This window comes from Saimiri boliviensis, chromosome 20 (assembly GCF_048565385.1).
Source record: "Saimiri boliviensis isolate mSaiBol1 chromosome 20, mSaiBol1.pri, whole genome shotgun sequence".
NCBI classification, from domain to species: Eukaryota; Metazoa; Chordata; class Mammalia; order Primates; family Cebidae; genus Saimiri; species Saimiri boliviensis.
Genome location: NC_133468.1, coordinates 35150263 through 35172238, shown reverse-complemented (window position 1 = coordinate 35172238; position 21976 = coordinate 35150263). Strand labels below are relative to the sequence as shown.

General features: G+C 52.8%; 1 protein-coding gene across 3 annotated transcripts in view; it reads right to left on the bottom strand.

Annotated features, from left to right (window-relative positions):
• The window catches only part of CLIP2 (CAP-Gly domain containing linker protein 2), an 89444-nt gene that overhangs the window by 59238 nt on the left and 8230 nt on the right, over positions 1–21976 (bottom strand). For 2 of the 3 annotated variants that reach the window (XM_039460640.2, XM_039460641.2), the window contains exon 2: positions 5375–5562. In XM_039460640.2, coding sequence (XP_039316574.1) covers positions 5375–5495 — 121 coding nt within the window. In that variant the 5' untranslated portion in view covers positions 5496–5562. Of the gene's footprint in view, positions 1–5374; positions 5563–6801; positions 6896–21976 lie in introns of all 3 variants that reach the window. The other variant, XM_074390501.1, reaches the window with a different exon arrangement.

The following is a 21976-nucleotide window of genomic DNA, read 5'->3' as shown; positions in this document are numbered from 1 at the left end:
ACCCCCCTGCCCACCTGCTCCGACCACCTGCTCCACCTCTCCCGCGTAGCCCTGCGCCACCTCCTCGTGTGAGAGATGCCCTCAAATGCTGCTCCCAGTGTGGCACAGCTCTGAGGACACAGGCCCTCCCCTGTCCACTGGGTGGGCAGCAGGGGCACCAGTCCAGGCCCCGTCCCTTTGCCAGCTCCTCTGCCGGACGCTGAGCTCATGCTTTGGGAGGCAGCCACAGCCCCGTTCCCAGAGCAGACTGCAGCACGCTCCCCTCCCTGAAAACCACCACCAGCCCCGGCCTCTGCCAGACCCATCTCCAGCTGCCCACTGCCCAGGGCTCCGGCCTCTGATGGGTGTGGCCGCCTCCAGCCCCTCAGAGAACAGATGCCATTTGCAGGGGTGGGTGAAGGAGCCCAACGGGCCAACAGGACTGGGGGGACCGTCCTTCCCTGGCTCTTCCACCTGTCGCTCTTCCCGGAGGCTTTTGTATTGTTGTTTTCTGGAGAGCCTGGCACAGGAACAGAAGTGGCCCCGGCAGCAGAGCCTCTCCCTCTCCCCCTCCCAGGGTTTTGTTGCCTCGGCCAACTCAGTTTTGCTCCAGGCTGGCCGCCCCCTTCCCAGCCTGGGAGTCCGGTTCTGCCCGGTAAAGGCAGTGGCCAGGGGGGCAACACGGGGAGAGAGCGCCACGGAGGCCAGCCACAGCCGCTGCTGCCACCATCGCCAAGGTCAGGCACAAGGTGTGGCTCCCCAGGCAATCAGGCATTCTCGGAGGGACGCTTCCTCTCTCTGGGACAGCTTCGCAGGGTGGGGGCCCCAGGCAGCCCGATCACCCGGTCCTCGCCCCCACTCCCAGACCCCCGGGCAGTGTGACCAGGAAGCAAGTGGCGCGTCAGAGGCCACACTGCGGTCCGTTCCCTCCAGGGAACCACTGAAATGACAGCAGGTGATGACACCAGGACGCAGTAAGATGAGAAAAAGCAGAACGCACAATTTAGCTGTTTGAACAACAGCTTGTGGCCGGGCGCAGGGGCTCACACCCGCAATCCCAGCACTTTGGGAGGATTACTCGAGTTCAGGAGTTCAAGACCAGCCTGGCTAACATGTTGTGACCCTATCTCTACTAAAAATACAAAAAATTAGCCAGGCATGGTGGCAGGCTCCTGTAATCCCAGTTACTAGGGAGGCCGAGGCGTGGGAATCACTCGAACTTGGGAGGCGGAGGTTGCAGCGTGCCAAGATCGCGCCACTGCGCTCCAGCCTTGACAACAGAAGGAGACCCTGTCTCAAATAAACAAACAAGCAAACATAGCTAAACACAGAAAAGCTACAGTAAAAATAACGTTTAAAAGGTAGACTGGGTCAGATGGGGTGGCTGACGCCTGTAATCCTAGAATTTTGGGAGGTCAAGGCGCGAGGATTGCTTGAGGCCAGGAGGTGCGTCCTGGTCAATATAAGGAGATCCTGTCTCCTGCCTCTTTTTTTTTCAGACGAGTCTCACTCTGTTGCCCAGGCTGGAGTGCAGTGATCTTGGAGTGATGTGATCTTGGCTCACTGCAACCTCTGCCTCTCGGGTAGCTGGGATTACGGGCACCCACCACCATGCCTGGCTAATTTTTTGTATTTTTAGTAGAGATGGGGTTTCACTATGTTGCCCAGGCTGGTCCGAACTCCTGAACTCAGGTGATCTACCTGCCTCCACCTCCCAAAGTGCTGGGATGACAGGAGTGAGCCATCGCACCTGGCCAACATCCTATCTCTCTCTTTTTTTTTTTTTGAGATGGAATTTCGCTCTTGTTGCCTAGGCTGGAGTGCAATGGCGCCATCTCAGCTTGGCACAATCTTGGCTGACCACAACCCCTCACCTCCTGGTTCAAGCAATTCTCCCGCCTCAGCCTCCCGAGTAGCTGGGATTACAGGCATGAGCCACCACGCCCAGCTAATTTTGTATTTTTAGTAGAGATGGGGTTTTTCCATGTTGGTCAGGCTGGTCTCAAACTCCCGACCTCCGGTGATCCGCCCACGTCAGCCTCCCTAAGTGCTGGGATGACAGGTGCGAGCCACCGTATCTGGCCTTTTTATTTTTTATTTTAAAAAATAATAATAATTGCACTGCAACATGACAATGGCTAAAACTCAGGAACCGCCAGCGTCGGCAACAGGAAATGTTCAGCTCCGCTAGAATCTCCTGGGACTAGGGCAAACAGGGTCCACCATTAACGGAACCCTGGCTATGCTGTAAAGTGATTGGGTTAAGTGGGAAGGGGGAAGGGGGAAGGTTAGAGGCTAATGGACATTTTTTTCTCTTATCACTTGCAAATTTTCCTATAATGAGATGATGCATGGGCGAAAGGAAAAGAAATCAGAAATTAATCTTTAATGAGTTTTCTACCTGCTGGCCCTTCGGGTTCATTAACTCACTTGATTCCATCAGGGAGATGCTATTATCCCATTTGTGACTCAGAGAGGTTAAGTCCCTCTCCCAGGGTCACACAGCAGGAGCAGGGTTAGGAAGGGCGTGAGAGCTGGATCACAGCCAGCACTGGGGCCTCTCTAGATCAGGGAGGAATACAGGGGAAAGAACCACAAGGTTCACTAAGACTGTCTCGCTGCACGCCACACCCCAGCCCCAGGATTGGGCCGGGCCGGCACCCTTCTCCAGCTATTAGGCTACACAGCCCTACGTCTCACTGGACTAGGCTCGGCACACTGGGTGCATTCGCCCACGCCCTTCCCCCACTGCCTGCAGGTCCTTCCTCCTCCTCTGCTCATTTTCAAACTCCATCCACTGCCCTGCACCTATCCTCAAAGGCTGAGCTCACTCAGCCTTCTTCCAGGAAGTCTTCCCTGATTGCCCACTCATGAGCCCACCTGGGCCTCCCAGAACCCAGCTGTGAGCACAGATGTCCTCACTTGGATAGCCACAGCCTGCTCACTGGCATCCCCACCTGGCTCTTAACCCCACAATCCATCCTCTGCACGTGGCCCAGGGGAGCGAACAGGGTGCAGTCACTCCTGCTGGCGCCCTCCAGCCGCTCCCACCATCCTTTCCTTTTTGAGTCAGTCTGGTTCAGTCGCCCAGGCTGGAGTGCAGCGGTGTGATCACGGCTCCCTGCAGCCTCCACCTCCAGGGCTCAAGTGAATCTCTTACCTCAGTCTCCCGAGCAACTGGGACCCCAGGCTTGCGCCACAGTGCCAGACTAATTTTTTTTTTTTTTTTTTTAGTAGAGATGAGGTCTTGCTGTGTAGCCCAGGCTGCTCCCAAACTCTACTGCTCAAGCGATCCTCCCACCTCAGCCTCCCAAAGGGCTGGGATTACGGGCTTGAGTCACCGTGCCTGGCCCCCACCACTCTTTTTTCTTATTCTTTCTTACTTTTTTTTTTTCTTTCAAGATGGAGTCTTGCTTTGTTGCCCAGGCTGGAATACAGTGTCGCAATCTCAGTCCACTGCAACCTCTGCCTCCTGGGTTCAAGTGATTCTCCTTCCTCAGCCTCCCCAGTGGCTGCGATTACAGGCACCCGCCACCACGACCAGCTAATTTTTCTATTTTTAGTAGAGACGGGGTTTCATCCTGTTGGCCAGGCTGGTCTCCTAACTTCAAGCGATCCTCCCACCTCAGCCTCTGAAAGAGCTGGGATTATAGGCTTGAGTCACTGTGCCCGGCCCCCACCGCTCGTAAAACAAACCCAAACCCCGAGTCCTTCAGGTCTGCCTCTGCTGGCCTTCCTCGCCTCTTCACACTCCTCTCCAGCCAGAGTTTCCTTCTTTCTCTCTTTTTTTTTAGGGTCTCGCTCTGTCACTCAGGCTGGAGTGCTATGGTGTGATCACGGCTCACGGCAGCCTCCAACCCCGGGGCTCAAGCAATCCTCCCACCTCAGCCTCCCGAGTACTAGGGACTACAGTCACACACCACTATTCCTGGCTAATTTTTAAACTTTTTTTTGTAGGGATGGGGCCTCACTATGTTTCCCAGGCAGGTCTGGAACTCCTAGGCTCAAGTGTTCCTCTGGCCTCAGCCTCCCAAAGTGCTGTGCTGGGGTTACAGGTGTGAACCACCATGCTGGCTTCTCTTTCCTTTTACTATTTTTTTTTTTTTTTTTTTTGAGACAGAGTCTTGTTCTGTTGCCCAGGCTGGAGTACAGTGGCATGATCTCAGCTCACTGCAGCCTCCGCCTCCTGAGTCCAACTGATTCTCATGCCTCGGCCTCCCAAGTAGCTGGGACTACAGACACGTGCCACCACATCTGGCTAATTTTTGTATTTTTAGTATTTTTAGGGTAGAGACGGAGTTTCGTCTTGTGGGCCAGGCTGGTCTCGAACTCCTGACCTCAAATAATCCGCCAGCCTTGGCCTCCCAAAGTGCTGGGATTACAGGCATGAGCCACCGCCTCAGCCTCCAAAAAAGCTGGGATTAGAGACACGCACCACCACGTTTGGCTAATTTTTGTATTTTTAGTAAAGATGGGGTTTCACCACATTGGCCAGGCTGGCCTTGAACTCCTTACCCTAAGTGATCCTCCCACCTCGGCCTCCCAAAGTGCTGTGATTACAGGTGTGAGCTTCCATGCCCAGCTCAATCACAATTTTTTAAACCCCAGAGAATGGGTAAGAAATTGCTTCTCATTTCTTCCATCATACCGATCGTGGTTTAAAACCCTCCTGTAGCTCTCCATTATTAGGGTGAAAATGAAGCTCCCTGCACACCTCCAAGTGGCCCAGGTCCACCTGCATCACAGCAGACTGCCCCAGCCGCACCCACGTTCTCTCCCGCTTTTGTACTCATGATGCTCCTTTCTGCCTCTGAGACTTCGCACGTGCTGTTCCCTCTACCTGGAATATCCTTCCCCCTTTCTGAGATGAAGCCTCACTCTGTTCCCCAGGCTGGAGTACAATGGCGCGATCTCGGCTCACCGCAACCTCCGCCTCCCAGGTGCAAGTGATTCTCCTGCCTCAGCCTCCCGAGTAGCTGGGATGACAGGCACGTGCCACCATGCCCAGCTAATTTTTATAATTTTTGTAGAGGAGGGGTTTCACCATGTTGGCCGGGCTGGTCTCGAACTCCTGACCTCAAGTGATCCCGCCCACCTTGGCCTCTCAAAGTGCTGGGATTACAGGTGTGACCCACTGCGCCCGGCCCCTATCCTCTTCCACCAGTGAATCTGCTATTCACCCTCCAGACCTCAACTTCCATGTCCCCTCCCTGGGGAAGCCTCTGGTGACCTCCCCGGCGCTGATCAGGCCCCATTACAGGAGCTCATGATGCTCAGCGTCCCCCACCCCCACCAGACTGGTCACAGAGCGGCCCGTGCTCCTGGGGCTCTTCTGGAAGACCGCTCATCCCATGTAGCCTGTCCCGTCACCCCACCGATCCTTGGCACCACGTACCTTCCTTGGAGCCAGTGGCTGCCGCTGCCGAGGATGAAGCTGACCCGGTGGACGTCCGGCCCATAGGACTGGAGTGCTTACCCCCGCGGCCGGGGGGCTTCAGACCACTGGGCTTCTGCATGGCGGTGCCACTGGGCAGGTGGACAAGGGTGAATGTCAGTCACATCCTCTCTGCCACCTTCACTCACCTGCGGGCAGAGACAGAAGACATTGCATCATCACTTCCCAACGGCCCCCAGACCTCAAGGGCCACCGAGCAAGACACATCCCTCCTGATGTGGGCTGGCAGAGGCCACAGCCGACTGAACCTATCAGCTCACTGCTCCCTTGCCACATGAGCCATGTTCCCGTTCCCAGCCTCATCATCCCAGCACCGCCCCTCTATCCCAGGGGCTGGACAAACACAGAGAGGCTCGTGCCTTACGCCCTTACATCCTGGTGTGGGGTCATCTGCTTCAACTCCGCACCAGGACGTCATCTAGCCACGCCCTCTGTCTGCCTTTCCACCAGGAAGGCTTTGTGTCTTTATTTATTTTTGGTTGCAGAAATATATTATAATGGAAAGATGTTGTTTCATCTTCTATGCCACAAGCAACCATCAAGCTGTTTGCAACGACCACTTTTTTGAGACGGAGTTTCGCTCTTGTTGCCAAAGCTGGAGTGCAATGGCATGATCTCAGCTCATCACAACCTCCACCTCCCGGGTTCAAGTGATTCTCCTGCCTCAGCCTCCAGAGTTGCTGGGATTACAGGCATGCACCACCACGCTCAACTAATGTTGTATTTTTAGTAGAAACGGGGTTTCTCCATGTTGATCAGACTGGTCTCGAACTCCCGACCTCAGGTGATCTGCCCACCTTGGCCTCCCCCAAAGTGCTGGGATTACAGGCATGAGCCACCATGCCCAGACAAACCACTTTTAGACTGGGCACAGTGGCCTGTCATCCCAGGAGTCTGGGAGGCTGAGGCTGGAGGATCACGTGAGCCCTGGAGATTGAGGCTGCAATGAGCTCTAGTGCACACCAGCCTGGGCAACAGAGGGAAACCCTCCAAAGAGTGAGCTCCATGCTGACTATGGTCATTAGAAGACCTAAAAGGGGCCAGGCACAGTGGCTCATGCCTATAATCCCAGCACTGTGGGAGACCAAGGTGAGTGGATTAGTTGAGGTCAGGAGTTCGAGACCAGCCTGGCCAACATGGTGAAACCTCGTGTCTTCTAAGAATACAAAAATTAGCCAGGCTGGATAGCACGTGCCTGTGTTCCCAGCTACTTGGGAGGCTGACGCACAAGAATTACCTGAACCCGGGAAGTGGCGGGTGCAGTGAGCCGAGGTCCCACTACTGCTCTCCAGCCTGGATGACAGAGCGAGACTTCCCCCCCACCCCCCCCAAAAAAAGCCCTAAAAAGGCTGTGGGCAGTGACTCACATCTGTAATCCCCACACTTTGAGAGGTCGAGATGGGGGGTCGATTGAGGCCAGGAGTTCGAAACCATCCTTAGTAGCTTAGCAAGACTTTGTCTCTACAGAAAACGAAAAATAAAAAATTAGCTGGGACGGCCGGGCGCGGTGGCTCAAGCCTGTAATCCCAGCACTTTGGGAGGCCGAGGCGGGTGGATCACAAGGTCGAGAGATCGAGACCATCCTGGTCAACATGGTGAAACCCCGTCTCTACTAAAAATACAAAAAATTAGCTGGGCATGGTGGTGCGTGCCTGTAATCCCAGCTACTCAGGAGGCTGAGGCAGGAGAATTGCCTGAACCCAGGAGGCGGAGGTTGCGGTGAGCCGAGATCGCGCCATTGCACTCCAGCCTGGGTAACAAGGGAGAAACTCCGTCTCAAAAAAAAAACAAAAAAACAAAAAAACAAAAAAAAAAAACAAAAAAAAAAATTAGCTGGGCATGGTGGCACATGCCTGTAGTCCCAGCTACTTGGGGGGCAGAGGCAGGACTGCTTGAGCCTGGGAGGCTTAGGCTGCAGTGAGCTATGACGGCACCACTGCACTCCAGCCTGGGCAACAGAGCAAGACTTTGTCTCAAAAAAAAAAAAAAAAATGTTATAAAACAGAACAAGATGATGTCCTTTGCAGGGTCATGGATAGAGCTGGAAGCCATTGTCCTTAGCAAACTAATGCAGGAACGGAAAACCAAACACCGCATGTTCTCACGTAGAAGTGGGAGTTGAACAACGAGAACGCATGGACACAGGGAGGGGAACCACACCCCGGAGGGGGATGGGGGGTAGGGAGGGAGAGCATCAGGAATAATAGCTAATGCATGTTGGGCTTACTACCTAGGTGATGGGTTGATAGGTGCAGCAATCCACCATGACACACATTTACCTACGAACCTGCGCATCCTGCACATGCACCCCAGAACTTAAATTTTTTTTAAAAAAAGGCTGGGCATAGTGGCTCACACCTGTAATCCCAGCACTTTGGGAGACCGAGACAGGTGGATCACCTGAGTTCGAGACCAGCCTGACCAACATGGAGAAACCTCATCTCTACCAGAAAAAAAAAGAAAAAGAAAAGGCCAGGTGAAGTGGCTCATGCCTGTAATCCCAGCACTTTGAGAGGCTGACGTGGGTAGATCACCTGAGGTCAGGACTTCGAGACCAGCCTGACCAATATGGCAGAAACCCCATCTCTACTAAAAATACAATAATTAGCTGGGTGTGGTGGCGGGCACCTGTAGTCCCAGCTACTCGGGAGGCTGAGGCAGGAGAATCACTTGAACCCAGGAGGCAGAGGTTGCAGTGAGCCGAGATTGCACCACTGCACTCCAGCCTGGGTGACAGAGTGAGGCTCCATCTCAAAAAGGAAAGAAAGAAGAAAGGAAAAAGAAGAAAAAAAGAGCCAGGTGTGGCAGCTCATGTCTGTAATCCCAGCACTTTGTGAAGCCAAGGGAGGAGGATCACTTGAGCCTAGGAGCTCAGGAGTTCAAGATCCACCTGGGCAACACAGTGAGACCCTGTTCTCTACAAATAATAAAAATGAAGTATTTTTTTAAAGGCCTAAAAGCAAAGATTACATGTTAATCATGGCCAAAAAAAAAAAAAAAAAAAAAAAGTGTGTGTGATACTTGCTAATAGAGTAACCTCAGAAGCAAAAGAAAGTTTTATGTCTTTTTCTAAAATTTATTTATTTTTGAGACGGACTCTCACTTTCTCGCCCAGGCTGGAGTGCAGTGACACCATCTCAGCTCACTGCAACCTCCACCTCCCAGGTTCAAGTGATTCTCCTGCCGCAGCCTCCTGAGTAGCTGGGATTATAGGCACCTGTCACAATGCCTGACTAATTTTCATATTTTTAGTAAAGACGTGGTTTTGCCATGTTGGCCAGGCTGGTCTCGAACTCCTGACCTCAAGTGATCCTCCCACCTCTGCTTCCCACAATTCAGGGATTATGGGCATGAGCCACCGCACTCAGTCCCTTTTTTTTTGAGACAGAGTCTCACTTTGTCACCCACGCTGGAGTGCAGTGGCGTGATCTTGGCTCACTGCAACCTCCATCTCCTGGGTTCAAGCAATTCTCCTGCCTCGGCCTCCAAGTAGCTCAGACTACAGGTGCCTGCCACCAGGCCTGGCTAATTTTTGTATTTTAGTAGAGATGGGGTTTCTGCCATCTTGGCCAGACTGGTCTCGAACTGATGACCTCAAGCAATCCTCCTGCCTCAGCCTCCCAAAGTGCAGGGATTACAGGCCTGTGTCACTGTTCCTGGCCTTTTTTTTTCCCCCTAAACCTATTTGAGGGACACTGTCACTTGCATTTCCAAAAAGTTCTGATGAATACGGAAGCCAACCTACAATGCTCACGGCAGGAATGCGTGATGTGTTCTCAGACCATCCAATGAGTCAGCAACGCATCCGAGTGAAGGATTACCTCCTCCCTCAGGCTGGCAGCTACAGGAGCAGAGGAGAACGAGCTGCCCCCGGGCACACAGCAGTGGAGCCGACACGCCCTGGTGAGCCCACGAGAACACTGGGCATGTCTGTCAGCCCTGGCCCTCAGGGCCTGGCAAATCCAACATTCCAACGCCCCTGGTGCCCTGGGAATTCTGAGGATCGGGAGTCAATCATGCTAGAGTACGAAGCTGCTCCCTTAGTCCCCAGAACCTGGCCCTCCTGGTGGCTCGTTCACTCAGGGAGCTGGACTGTGGGCTTTGGGCACAGCTCTCTGAGAGCTTGGTTAGGCTGGGTCAGCAACTCCGATGCCAGCAAAGGTGGGTGGGAGTGGTCTCCGGTGACCATAAATGTTCCACCCTGTGGGTGACCAAACAAGCTTCCTGCTCCTGTGGCCCGGTTGGGCCACCCTCTCACCTAGGAATTCCTGATGCAGAGAAGACAGCGCGTTGCCGGGACTCACGTGAGGTGCAAGGAACTCCCTCCGCATCCTGAACCCCCCCGGGGCCTCTTCTCTGCCCAAAAATCCTTCCACAGAGAAAACAGCTATAAATCATATCTAATAACAAACTTGCACTCTTTTTTTTTGGAGATGGAGTCTCACTCTGTCACTGTGGCGTAATTTCGGCTCACTGCAACAACCTCTGTCTCCCAGGTTCAAGCCAGTAGCTGGGACGACAGGCCTGTGCCACCACATCAGCTAATTTTTCTATTTTTAGTAGAGACGGAATTTCACCGTGTTGGCCAGGCTGCTCTTGAACTCCTGACCTCAAAGGATCCACATGCCTCAGCCTCCCAGTGTGCTGGGACTACAGGTACAAGCCACCGTGCCCGGCCCAGACTTGGATTCTTTTCTTTTTCTTTCTTTTGTTTTTTATTTGTCTTGAGATGGGGTCTTGCTCTATCACCCAGGCTGGAGTGCAGTGACACAATCACAGCTCACTGCAGCCTCCAACTCCTGGGCTCAACGATCCTCCTGTCTCAGCCTCCTGAGTAGCTAGGACTACAGGTGCACACTACCGTGCCTGGACAATTGTTTTTATTTTCTGTAGAGAATGAGTCTAGCTACATTGCCCAGGCTGGTCTCAAACTCCCGGCTCAAGCAGTCCTCCTGCCTCCGCCTCTGAAAGTGCTGGGATTTCAGGTGTGAGCCACCACGCCCAGCCAGGGCTGGTATTCAGGAAACATAAGGAATTCTGCAACTCACTAAGAAGACAACAACCCCGTGAAAAATGAGCGAAAGGTCTAAATAAACATTTCACCAAAGAAGATATCCAAACAGTTTGTAAGCACATGAAAAGATCAGATCAAAACCACAAGAGCTACCACTTCCCACCAAGGGGAATGGCTAAACATTTTAAAAGCTGACAATACCAAGTGCTGATGAGGACACAGAACAACCACAATGCCTATAGTGTTATTGGAAATAAAAAATGCTTGGGAGGCCAGGGCGGGCAGATCATGAGGTCAAGAGATCGAGACCAGCCTGGCCAACATGGTGAAACCCTGTTTCTACTAAAAATACAAAACTTAGCTGGGCATGGTGATGGGCAACTGTAGTCCCAGCTACTCAGGAGGTTGAGGCAGGGGAATCACTTGAACCTGGAAGGCAGAGGTTGTGGTGAGCCAAGATCACGCCACTGCACTCCAGCCTGGGCAACAGAGCAAGACTATGTCTCAAAAAAAAAAAAAAAAAAAGTTAAAAAAAAAAAAAAAGGTACAACCACTTTGGAAAACAGTTGGGCAGTTTCTTAAAAAGTAAAAAATAGGGCCGGGTGTGGTGGCTCACGCCTGTAATCCCAGCACTTCAGGAGGCTGAGGCAGGCAGATCATGAGGTCAGGAGATGGAGACCATCATGGTCAACATGGTGACACCCTGTCTCCACTAAAGTACAAAAAAATTAGCGAGGCACGGTGGCACACACCTGTAGTCCCAGCTACTCAGGAGGCTGAGGCAGGGGAATCGCTTGAACCCAGGCAGTGGAGGATGCCACGAGCTGAGATCGTGCCACTGCGCTATAGCCTAGGTAATAGAGCAAGACTTCATCTCAAAAAAAAAGTTAAAAATAGTGGCTGGGTGCAGTGACTCACACCTGGAATCCCAGCACTCTGGGAGGCCGAGGCGGGTGGATAACCTGAGGTCAGAAGTTTGAGGCCAGCCTGGCCAACATGGTGAAAACGTAACTTTACTAAAGATACAAAAATTAGCCGGGCGTGGTGGTAGGCACCTGTATTCCCAGCTACTCGGGAAGCTGAGGTGGAAGAATCGCTTGAACCTGGGAAGCAAAGGTTACAGTGAGCCCAGATTGAGCCACTGAACTCCAGGTTAGACAACAGAGCAAGACTCTGTCTTTAAAAAAAAAAAAAAAAAAAAAGTTAAAAAAAGGAGCCTGACGCAGGCACATAGCTTGAGCTCAGCAGTTGGAGACCAGTGTGGGCAACGTGGTGAAACTCCATCTCTGCCAGAAATCCAAAAGCAATTAGCAGGGTGTGGTGGCGCACGCCTGCACTCCCAGCTACTTGGGAAGCTAAGGCATGAGAATTGCTTGAACCTGGGAGGCAGAGGTTGCAGTGAGCCAAGATTGTGCCACTGCACTCCAGCCTGGAAGACAAAGTGAGATCTTGTCTCAAAAAAAAAAAAAAAAAAAAAAAAAAGTTAAAAATAAACCTACCCAGGCGAAGTGGCTCAAACCTGTAATCCCAGCACTTTGGGAGGCTGAGGCGGGTGGATCACGAGGTCAAGAGATCGAGACCATCCTGGTCAACATGGTGAAACCCCGTCTCTACTAAAAATACAAAAAATTAGCTGGGCATGGTGGCGCGTGCCTGTAATCCAAGCTACTCAGGAGGCTGAGGCAGGAGAATTGCCTGAACCCAGGAGGCAGAGGTTGCGGTGAGCCGAGATCGCACCATTGCACTCCAGCCTGGGTAACAAGAGCGAAACTCCGTCTCAAAAAAATAAAAAATAAAAAAAATAAACCTACCGCGAGGCGAAGTGGCTCACACCTATAATCCTAGAACTTTGGGAGGCCGAGGCGGGCGGATCACCTGAGTTTGGGAGTTTGAGACCAGCCTGACCAACAGGGAGAAATCCCATCTCTACTAAAAAAAAAAATACAAAACATTAGCTGGGCGTGGTGGTGCATGCCTGTAATCCCAGCTACTGCGGAGGCTGAGGCAGGAGAATCACTTGAACCTGGGAGGCAGAGGTTGTGGTGAGCCAAGGTCATGCCATTTTACTCCAGCCTGGGTAACAAGAGCAAAACTCCATCTCAAAAAAAAATACATACATATATATATACACACACCATATAACCCAACCATGCAAGAGAAGCAAAAACATGTGTCCACAGAAAGTTTTTTAAACAAGTGTTCATGCCACCTTTATTTGTAACAGCCCAAAAGTGAAATGTGAAATGGGCATCAACCAGTGCATGTACAAACAAAAGTAGGGCAGCTATTTTATTTTATTTTATTTTTTATTTTTTGAGACAGGGTTTCACTCTGTCTCCCAGGTTGAGTATAATGGTGCAATCATGACTCACTGTAGCCTCAGAAACTCTTGGGCTTAAGTGATCCTCCCACCTCAGCCTCCAGGGTAGCTGGGACGAAAGGCGTGTGCCACCATGCCCAGCTAATTTTTTATATTTTGCAGAGACGGAGTCTCACCATGTTGCCCAAGTTGGACTCAAACTCCTGGACTCAAAGGACCCTCCTGTCTCGGTCTGCCAAAGTGCTGGGATTACGGGAGTGAGACACCACGATCAGCCTTCATTTTTATTTTAGAACGGAGACAGGTCTCTGTCACCTAGGCCGGTGTGTGGTGGCATGATCACGCTGACTGCAGCCTCGACCTCCTGGGCTCAAGCGATCCTTCCACATCAGCCTCCCCAGTAGCTGGGATTACAGGCATGTGCCATGATCTGGAACTCCCAGAAGAGCACACCTACAGCAACCCAGAGGTCAAGGGCCTTTGGGCCACAAATCCCCAGAAACACTCCTCCCAGGGGACGCTCCCATAATTGCCCTCCGGCCCTCCCGAGCGCCCAGCAGTCTCCAGGATGCAGAAGCCACTATCTACCAGGCGTGGCTCAAATGTGGCCTCAGGAGTGCCCCCCCAGCCCCCGGACAAGGCAGTGGGCATCTGATAAGTGGCTGTCCTGGAATCAGACCCGGGCCTGGCCCTTCCCTACCTCCCGTCCCGCCCAGCCCAGCCCAGCCCTGGAATAACATTTGTGAGCCCCCTGGCCTCTGGGGACAGCGTCCGCCTGCCACCGCTCACAAAGGGGACCAAAGAGCTGGCAGGGAAGGAGAACCAAGGCGGCATTCAGCCGGGCCCGGCCGCCCTTGCTGTGGAGGGGAGAAGGGCACGCGGGGGAGGCAGCCCCCTGCCCCGGGGAGCACCCGGAAGGGGAGGGGGAGAATGGTGCACAGGGAGGGGGGGAGGCCACCAGCCCTGTGTGACTCAGCTGCGCTGGTGGGACAGAGGAAGAGAGAGGGAGTCTTGCAAAACCCTGGGTCTCGATGATAAATTGGCCCCTGGCCACAGTGTGGCTGATGTGGGAGGCGGGGAAGCGTGGCGCGCCCCAGCCCCAAACCCCACACCTACCCCGAGTGGCTGTGAGCCCCTCCCTGGCCCAGAGAGAGCTTTTTCATCACCTGTAAAACGGGGTACATGTCACCACCTCCTGAGAGTGAGGCAGAGAAGACACCCCAGGAGCGTGCCCAGCTCTCCGGGAAGGGAACTGTCACTACTCTCTGGAGGCCCTGGTGCCCAGGACAGACAGGCGAGGGCGGGGTGGCATTCAGACCAACAGGACCCCTTTTGTGCCACCCCCCCCCCCCGCCGCTGTTTCCCAGAGACAAGCCCTGGTGGCATTTCAGGGTTTCCATTTCAGCTGCCCGGGGGTGGCAGGCTGCAGCCTCGGAACTGTCTGCCAATCAGAGCCCTGGCAGAGGGGGACAGGTGCCAAATAGAGCAGCGGAAAGCCCGTCTCGGTTTGGCGGGTGAGCCTCCTCCTGGGGCGAGGGAGGCGGGCGCCAGGAAGCAGGCACGCCTGCAGAGACCCCGGACGTGGCTCACTCCGGAGGGGCTGGGCTTGGCAGGGATGCGGCTGCCGGCTGGGTTAGGTCACACCCAGCCTTCACCAGAGCCCATTCTCTCCAGGGCCTTCGGGGGTCCCAGCGGCTGGGGTGCTCATGGCCACCACTTCCTGAGGTGTAACCCGCAGTCCCCACAATCGGGCCTCAGAGGTGGGCTCAGCACAGCCCCTGCCCATAGGCCACAATCCCTAAGGCACCAGGTACAACAGGACCTCGTGGAAGAGGAAGGGCCCCGTAACCAGGAGCCCAGGCAGGGAGCACCCTCGGGGCAGAGGGTCTGAGATCCGGCAAGGGAAACTGACCGCATTCTGCCAGGTGCACCCAACAGCCAAGGATCTGGTGGGGCTGGAAGGCAGCGGGGGCAGCCAGAGAGCATGAGAGACAGGCAGCGCCTCCCGGACGTGCCCCAGCGATCAGGCTGAAGGGATGGGGACCCACAGAGAGGCTCTAAGCCAGGGGTCCTCCACAATCAGACCAGCACGCCAGCAAGACCGCTCCGAGAGCTGAGGGCAGCAGTGAACTGGCAGTGGGGGCAGGGGAGGGCTGCAATTTGGGGAGACAGGCCAGCTAGGGGCTGCTGAGACGGAAGCGGACCCCAAAATCTGGCTGGGTATGGTGGCTCACATCTGTAATCCCAGCACTTTGGGAGGCTGAGGCGGGAGGATTGCCTTAACTCAGTAGTTCGAGACCAGCCTGGTTAACACGGCGAAACCCTGTCTCTACCAAAATACAAAAAATTAGCCGGGCGTGGTGGCGTGCGTCTGGTAGTCCCATCTACTTGGAAGGCTGAGGCAGGGGAATTGCGAGAACCCGGGAGGCGGAGGTTGCGGTGAGCTGAGATCACGCCACTGCACTCCAGCCTAGGCCATAGAGCAAGACTCCATCTCAAAAAACAAAAACAAAAACAAAAAACAGAAAAATTAGCCAGGCTTAGTGGCTGGTGCCTGTCATCCCAGCTACTCGGGAGGCTGAGGCCGGAGAATCACTTGAACCCGGGAGGCAGAGGCTGCTGTGAGCTGAGATGGTGCCACCGCACTCCAGCCTGGGTGACAGAGCGAGACTCCATCTCAGAAACAAACAAACAAACAAAAAACAAAACTAGACCTGATCCGGGACAGAGGACGCTGGGAGGGAGGCAGGGGGAGGCAGAGGCTGCAGAAGGGGACTCAAAGGAACCAGAGGCCACCAACCTGAGGGCAACCAGAGGAAAGGTGAGCAGGAACACAGCCAGCCTTTGCGGGGCAGGCCAGGCTGCTCGACCCACCAGCTGAGGGACAGAGAGTGGCTGGGCCTCCCCAGGAACAGGAACAGGCAACCCCACGGTGCCTCATCCGATGGGGAGGGCAAGACAAAAGGCCTGGCAAGGCCGGGTGCAGTGGCTCACGCCTGTAATCCCAGCACTTTGGAAGGTGGAGGCGGGTGGATCACGAGGTCAGGAGTTTGAGACCAGCCTGGCCAACATAGCGAAACCGTGTCTCTACCAAAAATATAAAAAATTAGCTGGGTGTGGTGGCACATGCCTATAATCCCAGCTACTCGAGAGGCTGAGGCAGGAGAATCACTTGAACCCGGGAGGCGGAGGTTGGAGTGAGCTGAGATCACACCACTGCAATCCAGCCCGGGTTACAGTGCGACACTCGTCTCAAAAAAAAAAGGGGGGGGGGCCTGGTGGCAATGCCAAGTGTTAGAGAGGGGGCAGAGTCATGGGTGGGTAGGTGCGGATGGCAGAGTGCCTGGGCTGGACAGGGGACATAAGCGTACACTGCAGGGCAGGTGGTTCCCCTAGAGCAGGCGTCCCCAAACTACGGCCCGCGGGCCACATTCGCCCCCCTGAGGCCATTTATCCGGTCCCCCGCCGCACTTCAGGAAGGGGCACCTCTTTCATTGGTGGTCAGTGAGAGGAGCACAGTATGTGGCGGCCCTCCAACGGTCTGAGGGACAGTGAACTGGCCCCCTGTGTAACAAGTTTGGGGACGCCTGCCCTAGAGGGTCCTCCCTGGGCAATTGGCCCGCCTCCCCTGGATGCACCTACAGGATGAACTCCACTGTGAGAGCAGGGAGGGGTGCTTTGGTGGGTGGAGCGGCCTGCGGTGGGGTAATTGAGGACTTGATTGATTGATTGATTGATTGATTGAGACAGGGTCACCCAGGCTGGAGTGCAGTGGCAGACTCATAGCTCACTGCAGCCTCAAACTCCTGGGCTCAAGCGATCCTCCCTTCTTAGCCTCCGGAGTGGCTGGGACCACAGGGGTATGCCACCATAGCTGGAGCATTTTTGTAGAGACAGGATCTCACTATGTTGCCCAGGCTGGATTTGAACTCCTGGCCTCAAGCAATCCTCCTGCCTCAGCCTCCCAGAGTGCTGGGATCACAGGCATCAACCACGGTGCCCAGCCTTTGCTTCTATCTCTAAGGTTCGTTTCCTAGCCCGGCGGGATGCTCATGGGTGTTCGATGTATCCTGTCTATTCCTTTGAATATCTAACAGATTTCTTTCTTTTTTTCTTTTTTTTTTTTTTTTCTGAGACAGGGCCTCACTCTGTCACCAGGATGGAGTGCAGTGGCACAAGCTTGGCTCACTGCAAACTCCACTGCCCACGTTCAAGCAATTCTGCCTCAGCCTCCCGAGTAGCTGGGACTACAGGCACCCGCCACCATGCCCAGCTAATTTTTTTGTATTTTTAGTAGAAACAGGGTTTCACCATGGTAGCCAGGATGGTCTTGATCTCTTTTTTTTTTTTTTTTTTTTGAGACAGAGTTTCGCTCTTGTTACCCAGGCTGGAATGCACGTGCCACCATGCCCAGCTAATTTTTTGTATTTTTAGTAGAGACGGGGTTTCACTTATGTTGACCGGGATGGTCTCGATCTCTCGACCTCGTGATCCACCCGCCTCGGCCTCCCAAAGTGCTGGGATTACAGGCTTGAGCCACCGCGCCTGGCCTTGATCTCTTGACCTTTTGATCCACCTGCCTTGGCCACCCAAAGTGCTTGGATTACAGGTGTGAGCCACCGTGCCCAGCCCCTAACAGATTTCTTAATCTTTTTTTTGTTGTTAGTTTTGAGAATAAAGAACTGCAACAAGGCCAGGCTCGATGTAATCACACCTGTAATCCAAGCACATTGGGAGGTAAAGGCAGGCAGATCGCTTGGGGCCAGGAGTTCGAGACCACCCTTGCCAACATTGTAAAACTCTGTCTCTACTAAAAAATATAAAAATTAGCTGGGTGTGGTGACACGTGTCTCTAATCTCAGCTGCTCAGGTGGCTGAGACACAAGAATCACTTGAATCTGGGAGGCAGAGGTTGCAGTGAGCTGAGATTGTGCTGCTGCACTCCAGCCTGGGTAAGAAAGTGAGACTCGGCCGGGCGCGATGGCTCACGCCTGTAATCCCAGCACTTTGGGAGGCTGAGGTGGGTGGATCACGAGGTCAGGAGATCGAGACCATCCTGGTCAACGTGGTGAAACCCCGTCTCTGCTAAAAATACAAAAATCAGCTGGGCATGGTGGCACGTGCCTGTAATCCCAGCTGCTCGGGAGGCTGAGGCAGGAGAATTGCCTGAACCCAGGAGGCGGAGGTTGCGGTGAGCCAAGATCGCGCCATTGCACTCCAGCCTGGGTAACGAGAGCGAAACTCCGTCTCGGGGGGAAAAAAAAAAAAAGTGAGACTGTGTCTCAAGAAAGAAAAATAAATAAATAAAATGAAAAACTGACTATACCAAGTGTTGGTAAGGATACAGAACACCCACAAGGTATAATGCCCCACTAATGGGAGTGTGAGCCAGTTTTAGCAGTTTGGAAAATAGTTTGGCATTCCATGCTAAAACTGAACAGACAAACCCTATGATCCAGCAGTTCTACTTCTAGGCATATCCCCTACAAAATGTGCACATACATGCACCAAAAGATATGGACCATTCCAAACAGTCCAACACTGAAAATAACGCATATATCCATCACCATTTGAATGAGTCAATAAGGCCAGGCATGATGGCTCACACCCATAATCTCAAGACTCTGGGAGGTAAAGGCGGGCGGATCACCTGAGGCCAGCAGTTCAAGACCATCCTGGCTGACATGGTGAAACCCCATCTCTACTAAAAATACCAGAATTAGCCTGGTGTGGTGGTGAGCACCTGCAATCTCAGCTACTAAGGAGCATGAGACGGGAGGATTGCTTGAACCCAGGGGTTGGAGGCTGCAATGAGCTGAGATCATGCCATTGCACTCCAGTCTTAGCAACAGAGCAGGACTCTGTCTCCAAAGAAAAGAAAGAGGAAAGAAAAGAAAAGAAAGGCCTGGCACAGTGGCTCATGTCTATAATCCCAGCACTCTGGGAGGATGAGGTCAGGTGTGGATCAGCTGAGGTCAGGAGTTCAAGATCAGCTTGGCCAACATGGTGAAACCCTATCTCTACCAAAAATACCAAAACACAATGAGCTGGGCGTTGTGTCGGGTGCTTGTAATCCCACCTACTCGGGAGACTGAGGCAGGAGAATCACTTGAACCCCGGAGGCAGAGATTGCAGTAAGCCGAGATCGCACCACTGCACTCCAGCCCCGGGTGACAACAGCGAGACTCTGTCTCAAAAACAAACAAACAAACAAAAAAGAATGAATAAATAAGTTGCGGTTTGTTCACACAATAGAATAACACACAGCAACGAGAAAGAATGAACGCCAACTACATGCAATGATGTGTAAGAAACCTTGCAATTACAATCCTGAGCGAAAGACATCGGACATAAAAAGCATGCATACAAAAGAAGACATACAATCGGCCAAGAATCATATAAAAAATGCTCGGCATCAGGGATCATCAGAAACATGCAAATTAAAATCACAATGAGATACCATCTTACGCCAGTCAGACTGGCTATTATTCGAAAGTCTGAAAACAATGCACGTTGGAGAGGATGTGGCGAGCAGGGAACGCTTAGACACTGTCGGTGAGAATGTAAATGAGTGGCCGGGCATGGTGGCTCACACCTGTAATCCAAGCACTTTGGAGGCCAAGGTGGGCGGATCACCTGAGGTCGGGAGTTCAAGACCAGCCTGATCAACATGGTGAAACCCCATCTTTAAAAAAAAAAAAAAATTAAAAGACAAAAAAAAGAAATTAAAGAGAATATAAATGAGTATGACCTTTATGGGAAACAGTATGCAGATTTCTCAAAGAATTGAACATAGAACAGCCCTTCCATCCAGCAATCCCACTAACTGTCATCTACCCAAAGGAAAAGAATTCATTCTATCCAAAGGATACCCACACTGCTATGTTGATCACAGCACAATTCACAAGAGCCAAGAAATGGAATCAACACACGTGTCCACCGAGAGAGGACTGGATGAGGAAAATGTGGCGTATGTCTACCATGGAATACCACTCACCCATCAGGATAAAATCATGTCTTTTTCCGCAACATGGCTGGAACCGGGAGGCATTTTCTCCAGCGTTAACAGCTCAGAAAGTCAAATACCATATGATCGCATCTATAAGTGGGAGCTAAACGATGGGTATCCATGAACACACAGAGGGGAGTAAGAGATGCTGGAAACTAGGAAAGGTGGGAAGAGGCTGGGCATGGAGGCTCACACCCATAATCCAGCACTTTGGGAGGCTGAGGTCGGGGGATCACTTGAGGTCAGGAGTTCGAAACCAGCCTGGCCAACATGGTGAAACCTCATCTCTACTAAAAATACAAAAATTATCCGGGCCTGGTGGCAGGCGCCTATAATCCCAGCTACTCAGGAGACTGAGTCATGAGAATCGCTTGAGCCAGAAAGTAGAGGTTGCAGTGAGCCAAGATCATGCCACTGCACTCCAACCCGAACAACAAGAGCAAAACTCCATCTCAAAAAAAAAACAGAAGGCCCTTGAGTCAACACCCAGGGTGCTCTCACTCCCACACCTTCTCCTGCAGGCTAGGGTTTGGGAAGAGGCTGAGCCCACTGAGGTTCAGGCCTGGTCCCTGAGTGACATAACTGGCCTCAGCCAGAGGGGATGGGGTGCAAACCAGGGTGTGGCGGCTTGGAGAAAAGATGAACCCAGCAGGCCATGAGCACCCGCTATGCCCCTCAGGGGCAGCCCAGCACTACTAGGGGTGGGGATGGTGAAGGAAGAACAGAACTTGGTGACCCAGGGAGAAGTCATCACTAATAAGTCTTCAAAGACAGGTTGTTGTTGTTGTTTTTGAGACAGGGTCTTGCTGTGTTGCCCAGGCTGGAATGCAGTGGCATGATCACAGCTCACTGCAGCCTTGAACTCCCAGAGTCAAGCAATCCTCCCACCTCAGCCTCCTGAGTAGCTGGGATTACAGACACTGTATCCGAATAATTTTTGTATTTTTTTTTTAATTTTGAGACAGAGTCTTGCTCTGTCATCTAGGCTGGAGTGTAATAGTGTAATCTCAGCCCATTGCAACCTCCACGTCCCAAGTTCAAAGGATTCTCCTGCCTCAGCCTCCCCCGTAGCTGGGATTACAGGGACCTGTCACCAGGCCATTTCTTGTATTTAGACCAGTTATTTTTTGCATTTTCAGTAGGGATGAGGTTTCAGCATGTTGGCCAGGCTGGTCTCAAACTCCTGACATTGTGATCTGCCTGCATCAGCCTCCCAAAGTGCTGGGATTACAGGCATGGGCCACTGCACTCGGCCAATTTTTGTATTGTTTATAGAGTCACGATTTTGCAAGGTGCCCAGGCTCGTCTCCAACTCCTGGGTGCAAGTGATCATCCCGCCTTGGCCTCCCAAGGTGCTGGGATTACAGGTGTGAGCCACCGCGCCCGGCCTCAGCATCAGCCTTTTTCTTTTGTTGCTTCCAGAAGGGAACTGCATGTTAGTCATCAAATTCTGGCTGAAGGCCACAGACACTCACCCACACTCTTATCCACTTGGTCACATGTCCAGGCCTTTGCACGAGCCTCGTCAGGTTCCTAGAATGCCCTTCCTCTCACTGGATGCAACTTTTTTATTTAAATATATTTTTTTAAATAGAGGTGAAGGGTGTTCCAGGCACGGTGGCTCACACCTGTAACCCAGCACTTTGGGAGGCTGATGCGGGTGAATCATGAGGTCAGGAGACTGAGACCATCCTGGCCAATATAATGAAACCCCGTCTCTACTAAAAATACAAAAATTTGGCTGGGTGCAGTGGCTCATGCCTGTAATCCCAGCACTTTGGGAGGCTGAGGCAGGCAGATCACCCGAGGTCAGGAGTCGGAGACCAGCCTGACCAACATGGAGAAACTCCATCACTACTAAAAATACAAAATTAGCTGGGCGTGGTGGTGCACACCTGTAATCCCAGCTACTCGGGAGGCTGAGGCTGGAGAATCGCTTGAACCTGGGAGCCGGAGGTTGCAGTGAGAGGACATTGCCACTGCACTCCAGCCTGGGCAACAGGAACAAAACTCCATCTTAAAAATAATAATAATACAAAAATTAGCTGGCCATGCTAGCGCGTGCCTGTAGTCTCAGCTACTCTGGAGGCTCAGGGAGGAAAATTGCTTGAACCGGGAAGTCAGAGATTGCAGTTAGCAGAGAGTGCCCCACTGCACTCCAGCCTGGCAACAAAGCAAGACTCTGTCTCAAAAAAAAAA